This window comes from Paralichthys olivaceus, chromosome 9, assembly GCF_024713975.1.
Source record: "Paralichthys olivaceus isolate ysfri-2021 chromosome 9, ASM2471397v2, whole genome shotgun sequence".
Taxonomy (NCBI): Eukaryota; Metazoa; Chordata; class Actinopteri; order Pleuronectiformes; family Paralichthyidae; genus Paralichthys; species Paralichthys olivaceus.
Genome location: NC_091101.1, coordinates 9,884,122 through 9,910,022, shown reverse-complemented (window position 1 = coordinate 9,910,022; position 25,901 = coordinate 9,884,122). Strand labels below are relative to the sequence as shown.

The window sequence follows — 25,901 nt, the reverse complement described above, 5'->3', positions numbered from 1 at the left end:
TCCAACACACACACACACACACACACACACACACACACACACACACACACACACACACACACACTCACACACACCCACACACACTGACTGGCACCTGCCTAAGGAGTAGGAGTATAAGGGCTGAGGGTGGGGAGGTCAGGGTGAGTAGGGCAAAGGTGAAAGAAGACACAAAGAGGAAAAGATAATAAACCGAATCATTAAATAGTAATCGCCTGTGGAGTCATCAGGGTTGTAATGACGATGGCAACGCTGCCGACATATTTTGAGACAGGGTTGAGGAACTCATTTGCATTTCTGTCTTCTTTCTTCCTCTCGATGTATATAAACCAAGTCATAACGTGATATTTTTAATGGATGATGCCTTTTTTTCTATATGTGCCTGTTTTGTCACATTTTCAGTGAAAGCACTTAGTGAAGTGGCTCCTTTTACATTTCTACTGGTTAAAAATAACCACCAGGGATGCTGTGTGTACACGCAGGATATTAGTCACTGTTCCCCCTCAGTTAGATATCACATTACCATAATCTGCTATTGACTTGGTTTATAATAAGGACGTCACTGAATCACTAGCGTTGCTTCAAATCCCCTGCAGGCTCCCGCCTACAATATCTACTTCTCCCTTTGATATCCTACACATGTGTGAAGAGATTAAGTCGAAACTTTGGCTCTTTTCTGTGCAGGATATTGCACCTGGCAACACAACCTAGCAACATCATTTAACGTTTGACTTTCACTTGGGAATTTGAAGTCGGATTGAACTTTTTTCTGAGTCACTAACTCACTTCGTTTGATTTTGTGTCCAGTTCAGCCGTTGTGATAATAAATCTCTCATTAAGACTAATTAGTGTTCATGGAAAAGACGATTTGTGCTGTCAGTGTGATGCAGGCTGCAGTATTTCCTCAGGTCTCTGAGGGTCAGTTAAACAGGACTGGGGAGGAGGATCTATGAGGCAGCCATGATCAATGAACTGAGCATCGCGTGGAGGCCTGCCCAGCCCGATCAATACGGCACAGATGAGAGGAGGGCGGGGGTTGTGGGACGCTTCCTTCGTGCAGGCCTGGGGGACATATATGAATTATTGCCGGATGCTGGGATGTATGTAGGTCTATGTCACATAGAGAGTGTACAGGTAGAGGTCAAGTCCAGGGGTGGTCCAACGATGATCGTAAATCAAATCCTGCATTGTTGGATACAAGCTGTAACATCAATGGTGCCAATGGGATTTCCCAACAATATCATGTAAAACAATATATATTGGTAACGTACTGGATGTATTTATTAAATTGCTGATAAAAATGAAAGATGTATCGTTACCACCAGAATTTTCTTGAGACCACAAAACTGATCTGCTTCTGCATCAGGATTTGATACCACAGATGGATAATTAGAAAAGATTGAGCCCAGCAACACTGATGTTCTGAAAACTGTCTGTGGTGTACAAAGACAGTCGCCACTAAAGTTATTTGCCTCTCATAAAGAATGAGGGTAAACAGAAAGTTTGGTTTTGGTAGAAGTGTGTGGATGCTTTGACCTTTCTCTCATGTACTGCAGATTTTCTGATACTTTTTTCTTTTCTTCATACTGCCTCCGATTTTGTGTATCAACCAATACCAAGTACAAACGGATTTTGGTGCCTAAAATCATAACTGAAAAAAAAAAAAATTTGATCAAGGAAAACAAAACAATTACGTCTTAAAAACAGTTTGAAACTGAAGTTTTGCATGATACATATCTCTTTTTTTACTTGTTGAACTTTCCAGTGTGAAACACGACTGGAAATCACTTCTTCGCTGTTTAAAAAACATTACTTGCCAGTGGAAATACAATACAACTGCTGTTTTGGAGCAGTGAAGACGATGTGATGTCTGGGAGAAGAAAATTGCAGTTTCATCTGGGCGGTGCACAGATTCATGTACTCGCCGATGGTATCTTTAACAGAACGACTCTACTGTGCACCATGCCAAGTACTATATCGTCATATTTTTCACTAACAGCAGCTTCCATGGTGACTGAGAGGCAGAGTGCTGTATTGTTTCATAGAGTAGTATAACTCAACATAGAAACATTACTTTTGGTTGTTACAACTTATTAACTCTATCGAAGAGGTTATGTTTTCCTCAGTGTTTGATTGTTTATTTCTTAGCAGGATTATGCAAAAAAAGATTTTCACCTTTGTATTACAATGAATAATCTGACGTTTATGGTGTTGAGTTCAGGGAGTTTGTACATTTTGGTGCAGATTCAGATAATAATCCAGTTCTGAGAGACACGTGTAAGATTGCTTCGCCTCGGCAGATGTAAATGCTCCACTTTGTGATATTGTAGTTTTATTCAGTAATATCATTGTAGTCATGAAGATAGTGGTTGAGATTTGGGGTTGCTGTGTTCCACCTAAAGAGAACTCTGAAAGGGCAAGAGACACAGGCAGCCGGGCGGTCAGGCTGCTTTTAAACACTTCAAGTTAACCAAAGCTATTTTAAAGAGAAAATGGAAAAGTTATAACCCAAGCCGACTTCATGGTGGATCAATCAGGTGTCTTCACTCTTAGTTTGGCACCAAAATAGTTTAGACCAATGGTTCCCAGACGCTCTGGCTTCTGACCCCTCACAAAACAATGATTGTGTTCTAATGTGGCCATTTTCCCCTATTTTAAAAACCAGTAATTCAACATATGAAATGCTTTGAGCATCAGTGCACTGACATAAAGAAATACATTCTGTATATGAGTGTGTATTATTCTTGTATCCTCCTATCCCCACTTTGGTCCTTACCCTCAGGAGTGCAACCACAGTTTTCATTTTGCAGGAGAAGCCGTACTTCTGTACAGACGCTACACTAATGTCAACCCAGTGCTGTCATGTTCCCACAACTCAGCAATTACTTTAATGAGTGTACCGTTATGAAAAACATTTTTATGCCCAACAATATTTTTAAAAATCCCTGGTTCATTTAACATGCATGACAATCTGTTGTTTTTTCCTTCTGTACTACGACTTCCTGTTGACTCATGTTTTCCTCATCAGTCCAGCATCATGACGTGAATACACACGACTAAATGTATGAAAGCCTACAAGATTGCTTTCTGAGACACTTGCACACACACACAGCAGTTAACATGAGACAGAGCTTGAGCAGATGCATTTAATGTATTATTCAATGCACTGCATCCCTAGTGATCACTCTATTCACTTATAAGCATAAATATGTTATACTAATCCAGCAGGGGGAAAAGGAGAACTCTGTAATGCTTCAAAGTTTTCAGTTCACTGTAGGACCTCCTGGAGAAACTAAAAAATAAATGTCTCTCTGTCTGTTTGTTCACTCTTTCTTTCTATACATCTTTTTTGCCCCACTCTCAACCCCAAACAACACCCCAGAAAGGAATGTCTCTGCTGGGGTTCAAGTGTTAAGAGGATGGGGGTGGTGATGGTGGGAGGTGGAGGTGGTTAAGCTCCAATATCAAGACTCGGTGTCTGGTGTCAGTGATGCTCTGGGGTGTTGTATTTTATTGTGTAGCCGCTGTGTCACCCCGGCTGCACCTCGGTGACTGACTTCCACAATGCAGTTCAGAGGGATTACTGTGTGTTCAGCGTGTTATTGAAAAGGGCGGCGGGATAGCAGATCACCACTCCCTCCTGACTGGTTGGGACATGACAGTTATTTGTCAAGAAGAAAACAAAGGGACTGGTGTGAGAGATAAAAACAAAAAAGGAAAGAGAAGAAACTCACGGTAGTTCTCTTGGGCTACTGTCTGGCAGGTGCTGGTTTGATGAATGAGGGAGAGCTCCGATTTTTCAGTTTTTATTTTCCTGTGCCAGGGATAGAGGATGGCCCATAGCAATCAATGCAGATCAGCTGAAACTGCTCCCCCAGCAGCAGGGAGATGGTGTGGAGATTGTCTCTGTGTGTTGTGTGTGAGCGCATGTTGTTTTGCAAAAGAAAGGCAGAGGAGCAAGGTCAACGCAAGAGACAAGAGAGACATGGATAGAGAAAATAGGTAACCTGTCATTTATTCTCTTCACCCTCTGATGGCCATTTTTCTCTAAGAGGCACTTTAATGTAACCCTGTAACATTTGAGAAATCAGCTCTGAAGAAAGGGAACATTTTGGCCCTCGTCCACACTAATGCAGATATTTTGTGAAAGTCTTTCCTCTCGCCCACACGCAAACGGCATTTTAAATCAGTTTTACAAGGATTTTTAAAAACCTTCCACAGTGCAGATTTTTCAAAAATTCAGTTTCTGTGTATCTGTGTGACTATGTAAAATGGAGAATTTGGGAAACAATGACGTCGCAGTTTAATTTGCACATGCCCACAGTTGCTTTGTCTAATGAGCATTCGGCACAAACAACAATAATAGCAACCTGTTTCTCTACATTAAGTTAGCACTGATAAGTTTAGTTATAGGTCTGCAGCTAAATTTAGCATTACTGCACCTCATTGCAGACATTCACAGAAGTCTGCCTTGCCCAATTTATAAGCAAATCTATAAGAAAAAAATAATGAGCGTCTATAGAGCTTAACAGCGTTGTTCCAGAAGTGAAAATCCCATTAATTTTCTGTATAGCCATCTTGATAATCAGCCATAATACTTCTATTATTTACCATAGAAAAACCATGATTTCCATCACTGACTGCAGTTATTCAGAGAGAAAAGGAAGTCCAAGGTGGTGAAAATCACTACGAGGTTTAATCTAAGAAGTGCACTGGAAGGGATCATTTGCAAAGGTTCATAGGATGCACAGTTTCTTCACTCTTAAAATAATAAAGTACACAGTCTTGTTACTTTGCCTTCTTTTCCAATTTCAAATAATTTTTGATTTGTATCAAATATTTTGTTCGTACCGCCAAAGGAGAATAAGCATGCTCACAATGTTCTTCTCTTGTATCTGATGTAGACTTTATCTATTTTTAAAAACTAAGATGCAAGTTCTTGTTCAAAATGATATCCGCAGTAGTGTAGAAAAGGCCTTTATCACACATGCAACTTTAGGTCTTCAAATAATGTCCACTCCGTTTCCATTTGTTCTCCTCTTTGTTTTTCCAAATCTGCTCTGAATCCTTTTCTGTATTCATACAAGCTCACCAAGTATTTAAAACAAATCTGTCATCTCTGGAGGTCTGAGCTGAGACGTGTGGGGCTGGCAATTAGAAAACAATGTGTTTGGGGATGAGGACCAGGCTTCGTGCTGCGGGGTGGAGGCACGAGCGCCTGATGATGGCAGCTGTCATGTTTTTGCGGCAAAGACAGAAGCGGAGTCCCTCTTTTGTCATACAGTACATCTCAGGAGCGTCTGTGTACTTTAATGAGGGACACAGCCTACAAGCATATTAAACAATCTGACATAGTGCAGTTGCTTTTACAGTGACAACAAAGACTGCTGTTGTCATCCACGCAGCAGCACAGATGCTCAGAGGCTCGCAGTACTAAATGACTGCCTCGCCATGACAACGAGCCTGCAACAGTTAATGAAAGTCAGAGACGCAAATAAGACGAGGGAAAAAAAATGAAAATGACAGCATAAGACAAACACACATATGTGTCCACATGCTATTGTTTAGCTCAAGTGCTAACCTCGTCGTCACATCAAAGATACCACTTTTGGAATCACATATCGGTTGGTGTGTTTCTAGCTCCACTAAATAAGATGTAGCTGCTAATGGTGGTGCTTTTGGACTACCAAAGTTTTCATGTGCTCCTCACAAGGTCACGTATTCTGAGTCATTATTCCGACTTTGGTGACTTCATGTGCTTTCACGTAATAAAGTGGGGAAAAAACTTGGACCCTGTAAACAGTATGTGTTGCATTTATGTGTTTAAACAACACCTCGACAACCTTTTCCCATGTATGCATAGAATGACACTCAAAAAAAAGTATTGGGTGTGACAAGCATATAAACCATTTAAATCTTTATTAGCTAAAAAATATTGTGTTAAAGTTAAAATTAAAAGCTGATATTGAAAGCTGATTATAAATCTATATTTTTTATTCACAAGGATGATCCATGATAACATATTAATGTACTGCTTCAAATAGATTCACTTGTAGTGTTGATGTGTTTTAAAAAGATGGAACTTTTGCAGTTTCCAGCTCCTAAAATGAAACAATTTTCTGCTTTACTCAGTATCATTTTAAATTGAGTGTCTTTGAGTTTTGGACTGTTTTTAAAAAGACATTGTATATCAGGACATCATTGGGCTCTTGATAAGTTTGATGGTCATTTTCTTCTTACTTTTAATAGACTTTTAGGATTTAATCCTCAAGTCCATTACGAATACTTTATTTCCCAGCGGCTTGACTGGAAATTTGTAGAAGACAGTTGTTAATTTCTACAGCGGGGCCTAATGAATTGGCATGCAGGCTGTGCGTCCGCCTCTTCTTGCTCTGCATATCAACCTCCATCACTTCCACTGTCAGAGAAATGAAAGTGAGGGAGCGGAACCGTCCCTCTGCACCTGTCCACGCTGACACGCAGATGGGGAGATAATTGGGAAGGGATGATTGTTAAGGAGATAATTGAAGTTTCCGTACCCCCTGAAAGGAGCTGGTCTGGGCTTGGATTCTGACCCTCTGCCCAGGTAAGCATTTATTCAGTAGCTCCGCGGCAAACCAGATTGGAAACGCGGCGAGAAACAGCAAGGGGGGGAGACAGTGGCCTAACATGGGGGGGTTAGAGAGTGAGACACAGGATGAGGGAGCAAGAGAGCTGTTCAGTGCCGAGGGGAGCACTCTCACACCCTCGATTACCCATTTAATGAGGCGACGCAGTGCCATTGTTTTATTACTTAGAGGAAATAGGAGAAATCTAGATTTCACCGTGTGGCCCTGTTTCCCACTGCTAGGCTGGCATCTGTTCCCTTTGTTCTCAGCAGTCTCCCTATCATCTCCTCTCACTGACACTAATGCTTCTGTTTCTTCTCGTCTCCAGCAACCAGCCTCGCCTTCTGTCTGCCCTCTTCTACATTTTCAAGACACGCTTGCTTTTTTTGGCTCATCCCTATTAACCTTCCATTACCCCCCCGTTTCAGCTAATGTAATCTCTCATGAGTATCCGTCGCTCTCCAACATTAATCTAGGAACTGTTTGGCTGGTCATCTGCTCCGATCACTGCTGCTCCCAGCGGTGCAAAGCTTAAAAGTTTAGTGTCTTCCCTGTCGACCTTCTTCCTCTGTTTTTTCTTTTTGATCTCTTTTCCATCTTTTGCCTCAACTCTTACTTTTTTATCTGTCTTTTCCTCCTCTTTCTCTACTATTGTCTCTATGTTTTATTTGCCACACACACTGGTAGCAGCAGTGACATAAACACAGTTTTATTGCTCTTCCACAGGCTCTAAATCTCCCCTGAGCTGGAGGAGCTAAAGCTGTTTATGCTGGGGAACAGTGAGTGCACCTCTCTGGAGCACAGCACTCCATGGGGCATATGGGTCCTCCGCAGAGATGGGAAGCCAGTGAGGCAAAGCCCACTAACTTTTGTATTTCTTATAGAATATGTATGGTCCAAATAACCTCTTTACTGTGTGCTGACCTGTTATCACTGAGAAGGGTTGGTTGGATAATTTTCTTCAGATTTCAAGTCGGTTGTGGAAGAGCCCAGTAAAAACAATCCTCCTACTCGGTCATGTGTGGAGAAGTTCTTGCAGATCCACGTAGGTGCTGCGTTTCGGTCACCTGGGCCCCCGGCCCCCCCGTCCCCAGCACAGGAGATTGATTGCACTGTGTGAGTCATGCTGTGTTGGAGGGCTCATAATGAAGGCCTCCCCCACCCGTCACCTGAGAGATTCTTCACAAGCACAAGCTGTGTGTGAGACTCGCTCTTGTCAGAATCAGCAAGACTTTTTTTTAGTGGGGTGTCGGGGGGGGGGGGGGGGGGGGCGTGCTGATAAGTGTATCAAGCGTGTGCACCCTTAACAGGTCCTGACTGTGTGTGTGTGCGAGAGTTGGGCATCAACTTCTTTTTCTGGTCCTCTCATTAACATAGCTGATTAGCCCTCTGCAAGATGGATGGCACCAGAGGGACCACAACATGCTCTCTGTTTTTATTACACACATCATCTGACAGTTATTAGCCACGGGTGGCTGAGTGGAGGATGATTGTGTGTGTCTGCGGTGTCTGTTGGCAGATGTGTATATCTCCCCTCAAAGTGCGCTGTGGTGGATTGAGTGACCCTTCCCCCTTACGGAGGTGGTGTATATTACTGCCTTATGTGACAGCAGCCCTGCTGCTCCTATCATCCCTCACGTCTTTCTGAAGGATCCCTTAAACTAAATATGGAAGCGATACAGTGGCAGTGTGAGTATGATGAGTAACAAGGATTTGTGTGAGAGCCAAAATGAACCTGCTTTCATATCGTATGAGGGGAGGGTCAGCAACAGCTCCTGGTCGGATGTTCTTAGGATGTTCTTGTTCATGAGCTGCAGCTTAACCCTCAGCCCATGACTGCAACAATTGATTGAATCACCCACACAGATTGGTATGGAAACACACAAGTGGGTTGTATGCTGAAATCCTCTCACACTGTAAGATTTCTGACAATAGATGATGAAATAAATGAACTATATTTTAGTAGTTTTCTAGTCTTATCAACCACTCAAAGCACTAATGATCTCCCCACACACGGCATTCTACATATTCTATCACTCACCATTCATACAGTCACCAGGAGCAATGTGGGGCATAGTGTCTTGCCCAATGACACTTCAGAATGCAGACCTGAGGAGCCGGGAATCAAACTACTGACCCTCTGGTCAGTGGACCTGTACCTCCTGAGCCACCCACAAACATTTAGCAACACAGTGCACTGAAAAGGAACATAATGAATAGTGTGTTGACTTCTTCAACACAGCATCTGTGACTTTTTGCTCAATGTTGTGAATAACAATGAAAGAAAAGCAAAACTGGAGCCAAAGCAAAGCAGGAATGTGATGCTGAAGGACGGACGATGTCTTCACCTCCTCCCACTGTGCTGCATTTGGTCTTCATGTTTCAACACCTTTTAATATCATAAAATAATTAAACCAAACTAACCATTAGAAAAATGGACACTTGGACATACACCAGTGAGATAAGAACTATCTAAAACAGAAAACTCTATTTTAAGTGTTACATCACTTCTTAGTTTGCTCCATGTCCCATCCATTATTATAGAAAAGACTTTAGGATTTTTAACTTACACTGCAGCCCACCACGAGGAGATGATCAAGATGCTTTGGCATTTTCAAGGAATTCTGACTTTTAAAAAAGTAAATGATTAACTCAAACATGATCAAATGTGTTTTAATCAGACTTGGCTGAGAGAGAAAACAGATTTGACAGATTAGTCTGGCATCAGTGTGTGAAAGCTGTCGTCTTGTGTTGTAAAGGGGACATTTGGATTGACGTGATAAACCTGGCTGTAGTTGTTGTGTTGAGGCTCAATGTATGAAAGTTGTGTTTTACTCTGAAAACATATTTAACAGTTTTATAAAGAACAGCTCGGCTGGATTTAACATCTAACTGCTCCTTTGTTAAAGGAATAGTTCGCCCAAAAAAATGAAGATTCACTCACTATCTGCTCACCGCTGAGCAGATGGAGGCATGAGGGAACTGTTTAATGCCACAAAACACTTTTGGCATTTCAGAGATAAACAGCGTTGCAGCCAAATCCAATACAATTGAAATAAGTGAGGACCACTTCATCAAACCTATGAAAACAACAGGAAAAAAAACACATCGTGCCTCCATACTGCTCTGGTGGTGTCATCAAAGTGTCCATAAGCCCCGGCGTTCAAATTCGACTCAAAATGGCATCATTTACACTTTGTCTTTAAACTAAAAACATGGTGTAACATGTAAACACCCCTCCATCGGCATAGTGGTGAATAGATATTGGGTGAATTCAATTTTTTGGGTGAACTATTCTTAACAATAAGTCTTAAAACAAAAACAGATGATTTCATTGTTGAGAATAACAGATCTATTCAGAGTTTGAGGGTCGCATATAGTTTCTCAGTGGGTAAGATGAGCAACTTAACAATCAGACATCGTATTTTGTGGAGTCAGTGGACATGTCAGTCCACAGTAGTGGGGCACTATTAAAAAAAGACCTTTATGGATGGCTGAGCAAGACCCCTCCAATCATTACGCTCCCTCCAGCTGAAGCCAGCTCCCTGCTGCTCTGAAATTCCCTGTGTACGGCTGACCTTAATGTTGCTCAGGATAATAGCATGCAAGTCCCAGTGGAGAGGAATAGTAGAAACACTCTGTTCTGTGTGTGTGTGTGTGTGTGGGGGAGGGGGGGGTGTATATCTTCTGTATAATGTCCTTGTCCGAATTGTGGTTTTCGTGCTGCCACAGGAAACCCATGAGTCTGGAATACATGTCATTACTGAGCCAACATGCTCAGAACACATTCATCATATTGATTCTTGCAAACCTGGTTGTGTGTTCCCCCAAATGTACAGAGAAATGCACAATTCAGTTCAACTCAATTGAACTTTCATCAAGCAACGAAGAGCTACTGAATAAAAAATCCCACATTCAGATAAAGGAGCTGCTCTATAATATTCAGTCCTGCACACAGGTTAGTGAGCGGCTCCAGTGGAGCAGCAGGGAGGCGCAGGCTCAAGGGCACCTTGACTCCTCTCACTTACACATCCATATATCTGGCTTTTATTGACATTTCATTTATCATTGACCAGTCACATAGTCTTACTTTGATAGCAGGATATTTCCCCCTTTCCGCAAGTAAAGAAAATCTATCAGTCTATTTCTTTAACTTCCTGCATCAGATTTTACAGCTTCATTGTAAATGCATATGATCAAGTCACACTCAGACTTTTTTCAGGAGTGAACCGGTGATGTTTCAGAGGCAGTGTGTGATTTAAAACTGAGCTTTTTAAACATTCATAGCTTGTACCCCCCCCCCTTGCAGCCCTACCATCATCCTCAACTTCAGATTCAGGAACAACTGTCATAAACACGCCCTCTTTGCAGCCGGCACAGACACGTCTGTCGTTTGATATTTGGCTCATGCTAAGCAGAGGAACAGCTGCAGGGCACAGGAAACAGAGCACAGGGAAGACAGTAACTGCGTGAGTTGTTTCTGACAGCTCCTCCTGTTGTGCTACTATCAGTCCCTTCAGGACTTGAGTTTCCTTCCTCTCTCTTCCTGCTGACCAAAAACTCTTCAGCCACACCGACTGCAAATGGACTCATTGTTCATTCATAGGAAAAGTTTACAGCAGGTGAATACCTCGACTCAGGGGACCGTACCACTGGAGCGCCGGTACATCTGTATGCATATGCTGATGGATTTTGTTGACTCTTGAAAATTGGTACGGTTTGTTTTGAGTGTAAATAAGAATGCGGTGCGGTGAGACTCAGCTACAAATCTCCCCATTATGTCTGATATTATTGAATGATTTTGCAAAGCAGAGTCAGTTTTGCAAATTTGGCAATTTCCCAAGAGGAAGGCTAATTATGACAAAATGTCCAAACACTCACAAAAAATTCCCACTCCATCTTTCAAAAGTCCTTTAGCAGCTCTGAGCTACTGTAAATCCCTTGCTGTTGCCCAGGCAACCTCAGCCCTGCCGCCATGGCAGCTGTGGCTTGTGGACAAGAAGACACAGAGTGCCAGGGTGGACAGGTGTTGCCGGCGTCTGCAAGATCATTTTCGGTGCCTTAGCTCTGCCTCAAATGTAGTTCCTCACGTGGAGCTTTGCTAACAAGCCGCTCACAACACAAACACAACACCCCCCACCACCCCACACCGCTCCGGTTATTCTGCTATCTGATCTGAGGCCGCTGAGTTACACTAATGTTCTGTGTCGCGCTCGTGTCGAATCAGACGAGCACATGGTTCTCTTGCCAACTCGGAGCAGGAGGTCCGTGCCACATGGCTGCATGTTGGTTTTTTTCAGTTTTCGTCAGACATACTGTAGGTATGAGAAATGACTCATATTCAGTGAAACGTGGTAACCTGCTGCAGGGCAGAGTAATGGGACACTGCACAAAAAGTCAAACAAGCTCTCATTACCTTTTATCCAAGCAGAACATGGGATCACCTCTGAAATTGATCCTACAAAATGGTGAGGGGAAATATAATGTGTGCTGGTAGAATGCAATAGATGAGAGAGGTTCCATTTACCAGCAAGAGCATGTGCAGACCATGGAGGAGAGATAGGTCTGTTATTGAGTCAGTGTGGCGAGGCGCAAAATGTCTATTTCAGGGCCTTTTTTTTAAGTAGGGTGAGTCACCAGGCTAGCTTCTGCATATGTGTATGTGCACATGTATTTTTATATCATACCACTCTCACTCTGTCTCACGTGCCTGCATGGAGGGTGCAGGTCTGTGACAGGTTAGGCATTTTGGGTGCAGGCCATCTTCTCACCGTTTTTTCCCTTGGTGCCTAGCAGCGAGCTGGCCCTCGCACGAGGGACAGACAGAGACTTCAATCTGTTTGGTAAATACTGAGATGAGTAATGCCCACCCATCACCACAGCACAGGAACTAGCCCAGGCCAGACATGCGCGTTCATAGGTAGGATGCTACTCTGAAAGCATGGAGAGGATACACCTCTGTCAACGCAAATGATCTATTTTGAGATATTAGAGGGTGAGGGGAAGTGTGAGGAGTGACAGGCAGACAATGAGAGAAAGAGAAATGGACAGAGCGAGGGAGAAGAGCAAATGAGAGACTGGAGCCGCCTCCTGCTGCCAGTAAAATGTCAATGGAACCCTGGGGATGCATTGATTAACCTCTCTACGCCTAATCTGCCTTCACCTCCTCCACCTCTCACTGAAGGCAAACAAACAGACTGGTGGTACACAGACCAACGGGCCAGCTTTGCATAAACATGTCACAGAGCGGCAAAAGCTAAAGAAAATTCATCTCAGCTGAAGATTGTTGAAACTTCTGTACTTTTAGTTGAATTTAGGCTACAACGATACAAGTACATGTTTGATCTCTTCTTGGATCTCATCACTTTTAATTACCGTCCATAGACACTCACCTGCACATGTCACAGCTCAAATATCAGTTTGTCTCAACATGTAACCAGTTGTATCATTGTAAAATGCAGAATTTAACTGCACAACATCTGTTAGCAGAGACAACACGGTCAGCAACACTTGTAATTAATCCATGTTGTGTTCTACACTGGTAGTTGAGGCTAATGCCAGTTTTTTTCTTCTGGGAGAGGGTCATGTGATTGGAGCCTAAAGAGGGTACATCAGCAATATTTGTTTCTGCACACCCAGACTAAAATGCATGCTTTGGAGTTTTCAAACTAAAATGGGGGCAGCAGCGTTTACGATCTTCTCCATTTTTAACGCCTCTAAAACTCTGGAGTAGTGTGGACGCCAGACATATCCGTAGCAGAGGTGATGCGTCTTCCAATGAAAAGGTGGTTCAGATGTAGCCTCAGCTCATTCGATTCAATATAAGGTGTCACATACACTTTAATGATTCATTTGTCACTGTCTATAAAACTTGAAAAAATAGTATTTGTTAAATCTAAATTATTAACCCCAAACACATTTAATATAATATGAGACAGCAACAAATGTACACTTCGATGAAGCTGGAATTAACAAACTAACTGTTTTTGTTCTGACTCATTCCAGCTATAATTTAATACAAATTCACAATCAGGTTCGATTTATATTACACATTGTGAAATGTTTTGATTTAATCAACTGTTAAAAGCTTCAAATGACCAATATCAGTACCAAACATTTTAGAGTTTAATGGTTTCTTACTAACCACTGTGGGTGTGCAATGCTGCCAAATCCTACTTGAAGAAAAGAGGAGCTATTCATTTTGTTGTGTCTCACTTTAATTGCCTTGGCTTTTACTTTCGGTTTAATCAGCCCTTTTTTGTCAGTTGAATGCAAGTATTCCATAATCCTCCACTCTGGAACGTCTTGAGAATATCTAACCTCTTGTCTCCTCTCCCCTCTTTTCTCTCCTCTCGCTCACAGTTTGCTCACAGTTCTCCAAAGGTGTGTATGCCATCATCGGCCTGTATGACAGGAAGACAGTCAACATGCTCATGTCCTTCTGCGGAGCGCTGCACGTCTGCTTCGTCACGCCGTCTTTTCCCATCGAGACGGCCAACCAGTTTGTCATCCAGCTGAGGCCTGAGCTGCAGGATGCTCTGGTGGGTGTAATCAACCACTACGGGTGGACCAAGTTTGTCTACATGTACAGCTCTGATTCAGGTAAGAAACCAAATTTAATTTGCATTTTTCATTAATCATACTGTTTGTATCTTTTTTTGAGGTGGACGGTTTTACTTTTATAATTTTATTAAATGTGATATCCTTATTTGTTTTTTAGCATCAAAAATGTATGTGTCATAATGATTAAATGTAAGTAAAATGTGTAGTACTACATGCACACAAAGAGAGTCAGAGCCTGCACCAGCCTATAAACCAACCCCCATTAGTCGTCTTCAGATTGCCATGGCGACAGCAATGGGGTCAACTGTAGCCATTGTGCAGCCATCAGAACATTTCTTTTCGACCATCATCCCTGTACAGACAAAAGACACATAAAAGAAGTATTGACCTGCAGTGACTGGCAGATAATCTCACAATGGAACAAAAGATGAGCAGTTGTCTGTGGTGACCCATGTCGCAGCATCAGTAATGTCAGAAAAAAGAAAAACACAAAAGTGCTGCGGACTGTTAATAACACTTCTGCAGAGGAAGGCAGAAATAAAGTAGCACACCTGTCAGCCTCCGGCATCTTCCTCGTTTCCTCCTCTCTAACCAATCAGCTGTACCCTTCCCATAATGCCATGCCATCTGCACCAGGTGTCGTGAGTTTTGGAGCTTGACCGTGATGGGTGTGTGTGCACCCAGAGACATGCACACTTTCAATATGTGTGTACTTTTTGCAGATGCTACAGCTTGAGGGCTTTGTGAAACTTTTGATCCACTGATGTGTTTGACTTGAGTGAGATAAATAAGTAAGCTTAAGTCAGCTTTAAAAGACAGATGCCATCATGTCACTCCTCACAGCGCACGATCGAGTGTTGACGAGGGAGATTTCACAGTGGCCTCCAGCCCTATTGATGTATGACGGCTGTGGCGTCACACACGTCCCACAGACTACTTTAATCTTCTGTGATCCCTTCATTATCCACTCACAAACTGTTGGGGTGTTTATATTTGTGTGTGTGTGTGTGTGTGTGTGTGTGTGTGTGTGTGTGTGCGTGCAGGGTCACCCCTGTGTGATTGAGTGGTGGGATGGAGCCAGTGGAATCCATATCAGTAGTCTTCTGTTGCCTGGATACTACACTGCAGTCACCTTTCCTACAGGGTTATTTTAAGCCTTTAAAGAAAAATCATATTGACTTGATGAATTTTTGTGTATGTCTGTGTATGTGTGTGTGTGTGGGGGGGGGGGGGTTGCACCTAGTAATATGTCCTATGAAGAGACCAAAACGTTTTTTCATTTCTGCTCTGATATATTTCTATTAGATATATATTCATATTCTTAATGTTCCCTGTGTTTTTGTCAATTATGTGAAGTGGATAAGGACGTGCACATATATAGCAGACATTACCACTTTACAGCCATCTCCAGAGCTTTAACATCTTCCTCTTTTTTTTTCTTCTTCTAACATCTGTCTTGCTGTCTTACCGCACAGCATCTGCTAATAAAAGTGCCTCTTGTTTTTATTTTCAAAAGCCAAGAACAGGAAAGCAAATTTGATAGGCCATTAAACCTATCATAAACAATATTCAGGAAATGGTTTCTGAAAGTGTTATTTTCTCCTCCCTCGATCGCCCAGTTCCCAGGTCTCTGTGTAGTGCCTCCGGCCAAAAGGGTGCTTATGACAGCCAGATTCTATTATGATATAATTCTCTTCCAGGATGCCTTTGGAGGACCATTTTTTTCCCTTGGCTTGTCCTACGAGCCTCTCTGTCAGCCGGGCTCTGATTTATAGGGGAGCGTCGGGGCACATGGCTGCATTTAAAGAGAAGAGAGGATGTTCAATGCAAACACAGCGAACAGGAAAGGGAGAAGGAATAAAAAACTAAACAGATGGAAGATATGGAGAGAGATAAATTGTTGCAGTTCAGCCACAGTAGTAATATTGAAGAAAAGTGGACTCCAGCTCCGTCTGTAATGCATTTCAGCTGAGAACATTTCAACACGAAGCGTTAATGAGATTCTAACACTAATTTTAGCTCATCTTGACTGCTGCATGCACAGCTGTATGCTCAGGTGCTGGGGCATAATTTACATTGTGCAGAACCAGTTTCACAAACAAATGAAAGTGTAGAGACGAGAGGAAAGTTTGAAGATTATTAAAATGGAAGCAACAAAAGAATAGAAAGATAAAAAGAAGTGAACAGCTTTCGTAACAGTCTCCTTTTCAAAACGGAGCTGTCCATGGTTCTGAAACCTCCTGCTAAATGCCTGCAGCACTCGAGAGGATTATTTAAACTTTAAAACACAGACATAACAAATGCAACTGACATTTAATCTTAATTGTGACAATTCACACACAAGATGATTCAGCCGAGACGCAGGACGACTCACTTGGCGTCCAAACAAACGATTTTGAAGTGGCAGAAACGTGCATGATCACACGTGACTTGAGAATAAAAACAAACGGCGGACTGCCAGCGTCGTCAGCAGGTTGCGCTTGTTTGTGTAATGTTTTGCACAGACAGCAGGACACATTAATTAAGCACCCATCTCTCTCTTTTTCTGATGTGTTTTCACACTTCTTCTCTTTTTCTTTATTGTATGGCTCAACTTGCTCTGTTTTTTCAGCTGCTCTTTTTGGCTATGGTTGTTTGAAAACCACATTCAATCACACTCTTTCCACATTCCAATCGCTGTTCCTTTCAAATACAAAATACGATTCCAGATCGTAAACATTAAATATCTTTGATATTTACGATTCAAAATCAGGGAGGCTCCGATTCAGTCGGTGACATGATGTCTGCAAACCCATCATACCACATGATAATTTGACCGAATAGGTGTTCAGATTAGCGTTTTATCAGCAACCCCCCCACGATTGTCAAGAGGGCTCTATCAGATCCCGAAATCAGCCTGATGATCCTCCAATGTGCAGCAGACATAAACCAGGACTCGGCTCCATTCAAAGACGTGTCCATTCTCCTCAGCGCCCACTGACCTTATTCACGGCCATGATTAACTGCCTCCTATGTTCCCACGTCCATCATCTGTTTCATAGCTACTATTAAACCTGTCAGCAACAAGGTGCACAACTATTCACTCATGAGCAACAGTGAATGGGAAGAAACAGTGAAAGGTGCCATATGTCCCGGTGCACCTTTCCAGTAATGCTTTACAAACCCCTGTGCATAATTTTCATCCAACACCCTTGCATTTTTTTGGTTGTCCAATTTATTTACATGTTCTGTATTGTGGTCATATGTTGAGGTGAAACACCATCCATCTCTTCATTTCTTAATGACCCGGTGTCAAACAGGCAGCACGAATTGCCTCAAGAGCAGCTGGAGTGCATTCTAATAAAGCCAGGCAATCATCTTTCAGAGGTGGTGACTGCATCTCTCATTCTTCTTCTGACAGCCTCTATGTTGTGTTTGTTGTTGTGGATGAGCCATTTTTACATTTGCTCAATATGCATAAAAAGCCTGTATGAATGTTAACAAACAAGCATGGAGGATATGCAAAACACACCGCGTATAGGCCCACAGTTTGCCAGCTTAGTGTAAATAAAAAACAAATGCGGCTACATCGTGTATTAGTTTACATTTCAAAATTTTGTAATTGCTATAATTCATTTGGGTAATGGCTGCCAGTCTGCTGCGGGTGAAATTACTTTATTTACTCTGTGGAACAACAGTGGCTGCCAGCTCGGGAGGAATCTGATTGGTCTGCTGCCAACAGCGAAGTAGTACAACAGTGAGTCAGATTGTAAATCAGAGCTCAAGATCAATGTGTTCTCTAATCGCCTTTTATTTCCTGTCTTAGCGTGAACCCCTAGCTCATTGGCTGCTCTGCATCGTTCTCCGCGATGCTTGGCGGTCTCAGCAGCGTATCAGTGTAATTGGGCGGCACCTGTAATGGCGCTCTGAGGGCGTAATGCTGGCTGTGAGTGTGTAGCCTGTGATGATGCCCTGGCTGAATATTTGTTAGAGTGAAAGTGGTGATTATTTAGCCCGGCGCTGTATGAGCTGGAAAAGCTCACCTGTACATGTCAGTGTGTTTAATGGACTTTCATACATTTTTTTCAAGCATAAAACAATGGTCTTCGTTAAGAGCGGAGAATTGGAAGATGAAATTCAACTCTAACATATATATACAGATATACAGATATAAAAAAGTGCAGAATGCATAATAAATCAAACCTAACCCAACTGCAGTAACTTAAAGGTACAGTGTGTAGAATTTTGTGATATCTAGTGTTGAAATTGCATGTTGCAGCTGAACACCCCTCACCCTCTCCTTCCAAACATGAAAAGTACATGTGGTAGCTTCAGTTGTCATAAAAACTCAAAGGTGTTTGTTCAGTCTGGACTAATGTTAAAAAGCATGGCGGCCTCCGTAGGGAGGACCCCCTCAATGTAAATATTAAGTATTTTTAAAAAAGGCCTTTTTTGGGGAAAAGAAAATTACAATTCATACAATTTAGATGAAACAAACTAGTGAAAACATCATGAGGGTTATTTTACATAAAATGTCTGCCAATAGATCCCTTTCACCTAAATTTCAGTTTCAGTGCTCAATACAGTAAAAAATAAAAACTCCAGCTCTAAACTCGTCATCATCCCACAGAGAATCCCTTTACTCAGATGTATCTGTGTGTTGCCAGGTGCTTCATTAAGGTTGTCTTCTTCCTCCCTTTAATTACAGTTGTTTTTCTGCTGCACGTCTCAGTGTTGGAATCCTGTCAAGTGAAGTTCAGCCACATTTTGACCATTTCGCTTTAGACATTTTGTTGTGTTGACTTGAGTTTAAGTTAGCTACGAGCTAACTGTAGGCTAACGTTGTGTTGCCACCAGAGCTGAGTGTAATGTTAATTTGGCCCGGGCATTGCTGTTTGTTGCCAAAAAGCAAGGCAGCTATTTCAGTGCTGAGAGCAGGCACTTAAATCTGCATTGTGATTCGGTCCAGCCAACCCTAATTGCTTTCAGTGACTTAATACCAATTTGTCATTCATCACTTTATTTATCTTTGCAGAACCTTTGGAGTAAATGCGCAGACATGCAGCTCCTGAAGTTCCTCTTCAGCTGAATTTTAGTTCCTTTTTCACTTTTGCTTTGGAGTTTCAGCTCTTCTCATTCTTGTCACCAGGCCTGTCGGTGCTGCAGAAGGTTCTGGACACAGCAGCGGAGAGCAACTGGCTGGTGACCTCGGTGAACGTGGAGACCATGACTGAGGCCTCGTTCTTGAAAGTGTTTCAGGATCTGGACAAGAGGAAGGAGGGCCAGATTATCATCGACTGTGAGACCGAGAGGCTCACTGGCATCCTCAGGAAGGTAAAGAGCATTTCTCTGCACTGTTCATGCAATGATAGTGGAAAATGCAATCATGATGGAATTTACTCTATAATGAAATTTCAGTCGTTTTCAGCCTGCACATTAAGATTAAAAGACTTCCTCAGAAATAATATATTGAAGACAAATAAAAAGCACACACTTAAGAGCGAGGCTGTGCATGTTTAAATCTGCTGAACAAAGGAGAGATGCAGTTGGAAAAGTAAGACGGGGTGTAAATGGGAAGTGGGGGCTGGTTTGCGGTCTGCTCTTGTGTTTGGTCTCCTGGAGAATTAAAGACGGGAGCGATAAATAACACAGCATTGGCATTTGGAGTCGGCAGTTCTTCTTTGATAGCATCATCACTCACTCACCACTGTTCTATTGAAAGGAAAAAGGATCTTGGTGTCCTCCCATGAATAGAGATCCAATCATAGCTTAGCAACCGTAACTAGGCATGGCAGTTCTGGCTTTGATTTTATTTGTAACCTCTTTTGCATCACTTTAAAAGCAAAGGAGCATTTCTTTGAGTAACTACAATAGTTTACTGTTTCTTCCTCAGATATAATTCTGTTTGTAAACAAGCTAAGCAAGGATGTGTCTAATTCTCTCTGTATTTATTATTTATTTCACTGATTTCGTACATTTGCATGTCTTCTGAAAGCTTACAGGCACATGGGACAGGGACAAGCTACTCTTATTTGTACAAAGTCCAATTTGCTCAGATTTGCAATTTGGTAAGAAACTACATCTTTGATAAACAGCTGCCTTTTCCTGTATCTAGTACATTATCTCAACCTCCAACAGCGACGTTTGTAGCTTTCAAAAACACCCGCCTCTGTGCTGCCCTCTACTGGATATATTGCTTAACAACCATGCCGATGCAAAGAATACATCTGTCAGCGGACACATTTCTTTTCGTAGGGAAAGACAAAATATATGAACCTTGACATTCCCTCTTTTTACACCTGTAGAACCAGGACTATAGCTCCATACTCTATATGTGTTGGGTTTCTCCTCAGGCTTTTAACACGAACGCTTTGCATGTAGGTTAGCTAGTTCGAGGTTTGGTATGTAGCATGCTGGCTCACTGGTATCTGTTCAACCTGTGGCATGATATCTTTGGCTACATATATTTTATAGATTTCTGAATTGTTTTGGCTGCTCGTGCTGCTTTGTAAGATTTATGATTTTCAGCGGGTTCTAATTGTCTTGTGGTAAATGAAAAAGCCCAGGTGCACTTTAATGATGAGCATGACACACACACTGACTTACACCTAACCATATCTGTACCTTCTTCCCTGTGCCTCGAAATGTAACTGTGTAAACAGATTTAGGCCACAGACACACACACACACACACACACATACACACATACACACACACACACAGTCCCCATCTGTATGTGTAGGCTACGTCTGCTCTCCGTGACTGTTATTGATGGCCCGGTGTCTACAGTTAAGGTTATTGCATGAGTTCTCACCGGTTTACAAGAGCGGAGCCTGAGACGCTCTCCATTCAGACGGCCACCATCAATCACCCACATCTGCGTCCCTCTCGCTTCTGCCTCTTTTGCCCTTTAAACTCACTCCTGTGTTCATCTCATACAGTACACAGATTCTCACATGATAGAGTCGCTGACAGTATCCTGAGGGTGACCTCTCATGCAGCCTGAATGGTGATGTCGCCTTCTCAGAGAACATCGATTGTGACAGAAGAGCTACCTCGGAGTGTGTTTTTCTACAGAGAGTCAGAAAGAAAATGACCCGTTTCTCTCGGGGCTGAACTCTGAATGACTCTTCAAATCTTTATGAATAATTAAAATGCTACTTGCTTCCAAAACATTTCCATTTGACAGTCCACTGTGGCAGTAATGTGTGCGTTTCCCCACAGTGTCGGGTGTGTTGGTGTCAGTGTGTCTCTTTCCCTCAAAATGTTCCTTGCCCGGGGCTCAGCCACGGGGCCCGCCTTGTGCTGGGGTCACCATTAATAACAAATGCCACCGTCTGTCATGACCTGCAGCATCATTTGACACACGCACAAACAAAAGAATTCACTCGACAAAGTATACATCGGAGGAAACACTAACAGAGAGGAGAGGAGAGGAGTCAGTGAAATTCCTTATCCTCCGTGCTAATTGGATGGTGCACGGCTTTAGATCAGTGCTGCCCACTTGGCCTTATTTCATGTGACTGCCAAGTATGCTGTGATGACACATATACACACTGCAGCGCAGCAGGCTCAGCGTAGAGCGCTGAGCCCCCCCCCCCCCCCAATTTTGTATCTACATCTAAATGTCAGTCTGGTGGATAAACCAGCTCTGGCACTACACTACACACCCCAGTGTGATGTCTTAACTGCCCTGACCGGTAGGTGCTCAGCTGACCTGCGTCGCCTGCAGTTGGAAAGTGACAGCAGTTGCAGGAGAGAGATGGAGTGTTCAGTAGTTGGGAGGCGGGGGCTTGTGTACGGTTCAGCCCTGACACACTGGATTATTTGATGATATTGTTAGACCACAAGGAGTTCCAGGGTGTTGTGCTTTTTTAAAATATTAGATCAAAGATCAAACCAGAGCTCTCAGGGGAACCACACTGAAAACAGAATAGGAGGGGGAGGGAAGCAAAATACAGTGTACAGTTTTCTGTTTACAAATAAGATCACTAATTGCACATTTTCTGACAGGTTCACTTGCATTAAAATATTAATTTACTCATTCATTTTCAAGTAATTTTCTTAATTCAATTAATGCTACTGCTATTTTCAGACATCTGGATTTTATAGGGTGTGACTAAACTTTATATGTTGATGCATTGAAGTTCAAATATTTTATGGATTTCATTAATTTAGTGGCTATTTTAATATATGAATAAGTGATGTGTGGTCTGCCCAAAGGCAACACAGTTGTAAGAAATGACTCCTCACAGTAATACCTTTCATCACTGAAGAGAGGAGAGAGGAGGAACAGCAGAGGAGATGAGAGGAGGAATGGGAGAGGAGAGGAAAACGAGAGACAGGAGGAAACAGCAGAGGTGATGGAGGATAGGAAAGGTTTCTCACTGACTCCAGAGCTGTCATTCTATTTAAGCTACTTTGTCTGTACGGAGCTGGTAATCTGTTAATACGCCACCACCAGATTAAAACTGACATTTGTGAAGTTCGTCACCCTTTTATACTGTAGATTGTTCCATGCTCACTCTCATTTCTTCCTGTCTGTTTTGCACAAGGTCAAATTCTGTACACTGTAGCAGGCACGCTGCTGAGATGCTGTTAAACACCTCCCCTCGCTCTCTTACTTACACTTATTCTGTATTTCTCCTCCACCTTTGTCTTCCAGATTGTCGAACAGGGGAAGAATGCTAAGAGCTATCACTACATCCTGGCTAACCTGGTAAGGAAATATAATATCATTGCATTTTTATCTTTTATGTAGATGTGTTTGGAGATTCTCTACATACCTTCACACCTCGACTGAATTTCTGTGAAATGTGGCTTTTAACAGGATTCCAGATTTTCTATTCTTTCCCATTCAAACAAATTGCATATACCTAATGTTTCCTGCTCAAAGTGTATGGTTTCATGTCATTTATGCTCCTTTATTTCATTTTCCTCTTCAGTTACACTATATGTTCTTTCCACTGTGCTGTCAAACTTGCAGACATAACAGTGTAGCACACTAGTAGACTTACAGTGAAGTGCAAGAGGGAACACCTTGACAGCTAGACACAGACGCAGACTCAACGTGATAGAAAAAGGTCAGGGAGCCAATCTGTGCAAGCTTATATACATTAGCTTCCTTTGTCTGCCATTTTCTCAGTGCACGTGTTGCATAGCCCCCTGCAGCACTGTTCAGTCCAACTAAATGCGACCAAATGAAGAGAAAATTGACATCAATAGAAGCTGTAGTAATAACAGCATTAATATGCAGCTGCTGGCGTGAACAATTTCTCACTGCTGGGGTTTTAGATTAGTTCAATCTCTCTTGTCTGGCCAGTTTGCCAGATTTAATTTTAAATGATAAGACTTGCAGGGTAATAACAGCTGATAGGCAAAGTGGCTACCCTCATTTATAATGGGCCCATTAAAAGGTTTGTGCAAAATAAGGTCCTTTTTTTGTCCCTGCACCTTTTCATACTTTTTCTAATTTACTTACTTGTGCGTCCATCTGCAGCTTGTGTATATGAAAAAACAGAGCATAGTGTGATAGAGAAAAGAGGACGTAATTTAAGTACACACCTGAATGTTATATACAAAACTCATTGCCACTAGTCAAGTGTGGATACACGACCTGAACCTGTCATGAGCCGGCTGGACCCGTTGGGACCCATTGGGCTGATATTTTGAAATGGTTTGAGTCAGGTTTGGTAATGTTGGCTTGGCCGTCTTCTTGATTTTTTTAATGCTGCAACAGCACCCCTCGGACCAAAACAACCCCTTGGTGCCACACACATCTACCCCCTCTCAGTGTTGTAGATTAGCTGTTGCCTCTACAGTCTCCAAGTTCAGTGAAGCCCAGAGAAAGCGATTCTAAAACAAACCTGAATATCTGCTTTACTCGTAGCTTTGATCATCTCCGCTTCCTGGGCAAAAGTTGTGTGGCAAAGTAAAGACACACTGCTAGCCAGTTAGGGACTCACATGTCCTTGCATAAGAACATACGTCAGAGAACCGACTACTAGATCAGAAAAGGATGCTATTACTGCATTATTTCTTTACATAGAACATACGCATTGGCTGATGTATTAAAGTTAGAACCTCATATAAACATTAAATATATATAGACATAGATATATATCTATATATATAAATCTTTAAATGTTGCTAAAATAACTGTCTGAAATACTGTGCTCCATGTCCAGTGTGGGAAAGGCTAGTTTCTATAGTAACCTCTCCAGCTGACTGCACTACATTAGCTCATACATGGAGCAGAAAAAGACGACTCTGTGTGTTCAGCTGAGAAATATGGACACCTTGCAACAGACAGGTACATTAGGGAGACAGCTGTGGGAGGAAGAGGGAAGTCTCATTCCCATTTCAACCCTTCTCCCTACCCGTTGTTTTCTAGGGTTATCTTGCCCCTTGAAACAGAGTTACAAGGGGAAGTGGTTGAAATCTTCCCCTACGAATTGGAACAGCCCTTCAAGAAGCTTACGTTATGTCATCAGAAGTCATCGATAGAAACTGTTACATCATCAGTAGTCGTCACGGGAACCCAACACAGAGACGCAATAAAATGTTTTGCTGGGGATGTCATTGTAGGAACATTGAGATCCTAAATTAACCTATGCTATTGCTTACTGTTACTAAAGTGACAAATCTATAATATCCAAATAGCATCGATGATGCAGATGAATCAAATAACCTGTTTGACGTGTTTTCCTGCTTCCCCTCGGTACTGTGACATTAATGGTACAGCACAATGACATTTACCGTTCATCCAATTAAAATTGAAAAGCGTGGATGCTATGCATTATTTCAGTCATAAATCAAACGCACACAGCTTCAGGCTTCTAGCAGTGGTTTGTAGGCAACCCTGCCAGGATGCATTGTTATTAGAGAAGCAGTTACGTTCATTAACCTTGCTGCTATATGTGGGTTAAATCAAGTGCTCCATGTATCTTCCAGAAGGGGGGAGGCAACATGGAATTATGTCAAAATACAAGATTATCGTGCATAAATCTGCAATAACCATGTAATGTTAGCATGCGATTTTTAAAAATGTTGTTTTTAATCAAAATGCAATATATTGAAACAATATTAAATTTTTATGGAGAAAATGCTACATTTGTGGGTCTCAAGTGGCTTTTGCAGCTTTCTTTCCGGTGATTGGTAAGACATTTTTTGAAATGTACACTCGTGAGGAGCATGGAACAATTAGATCGTTGCCCCCGTTAACAGTCAAGCACTACTATTTGACTTCCTTTCTCTGTATTGTGTGGATATATGAAGATCAGAGAAAGTAAACAAATGAGACTTCTGCAACATGACGCACGGTCAAGAGAGAGCCGCAGCTTTGACTGACATGAAACAAATAACATCAGAGCAGAGCTCAGAGGGAAAGAGAGGAGGTTTGTGCTGTCAGACAGATGCCAGTTGAGCAGGAGCTGATCCTGTGAGTCACCTTCTCTTCTCGTCTGTCAAAACTTTGCTCTTAAATCTTGACAAATCTTTTTTCCCTTTGCTCCCACCCATCCCTACTTCTTCTCCCCCATGCTAACAGGCAGCCGGCTGAGAGACCAAACCCACCTTTCCCACTTTGCTGCCTCTCTAAAAAACAGTCTCCACCACATAATAGTCAGAGGAAAAAACCCAAGTAGGAGATACCATTACAGCGAATCATTCCTTTTCCCATTCCACTTTGCCTGAAGTGCCCCTTATATTGTTCACAGCGCCACATAAGGGTTCGATCCCGCCATACATAACAGT

At 42.3% G+C, this 25,901-nt stretch overlaps 1 protein-coding gene across 1 annotated transcript in view; it reads left to right on the top strand.

Annotated features, from left to right (window-relative positions):
• Nucleotides 1–25,901, top strand: part of gria1a (glutamate receptor, ionotropic, AMPA 1a) — a 74,591-nt gene that overhangs the window by 3,045 nt on the left and 45,645 nt on the right. The window contains 3 exon segments of the mRNA XM_020083542.2: nucleotides 13,968–14,207; nucleotides 19,297–19,481; nucleotides 22,813–22,866. Coding sequence (XP_019939101.1) covers nucleotides 13,968–14,207; nucleotides 19,297–19,481; nucleotides 22,813–22,866 — 479 coding nt within the window.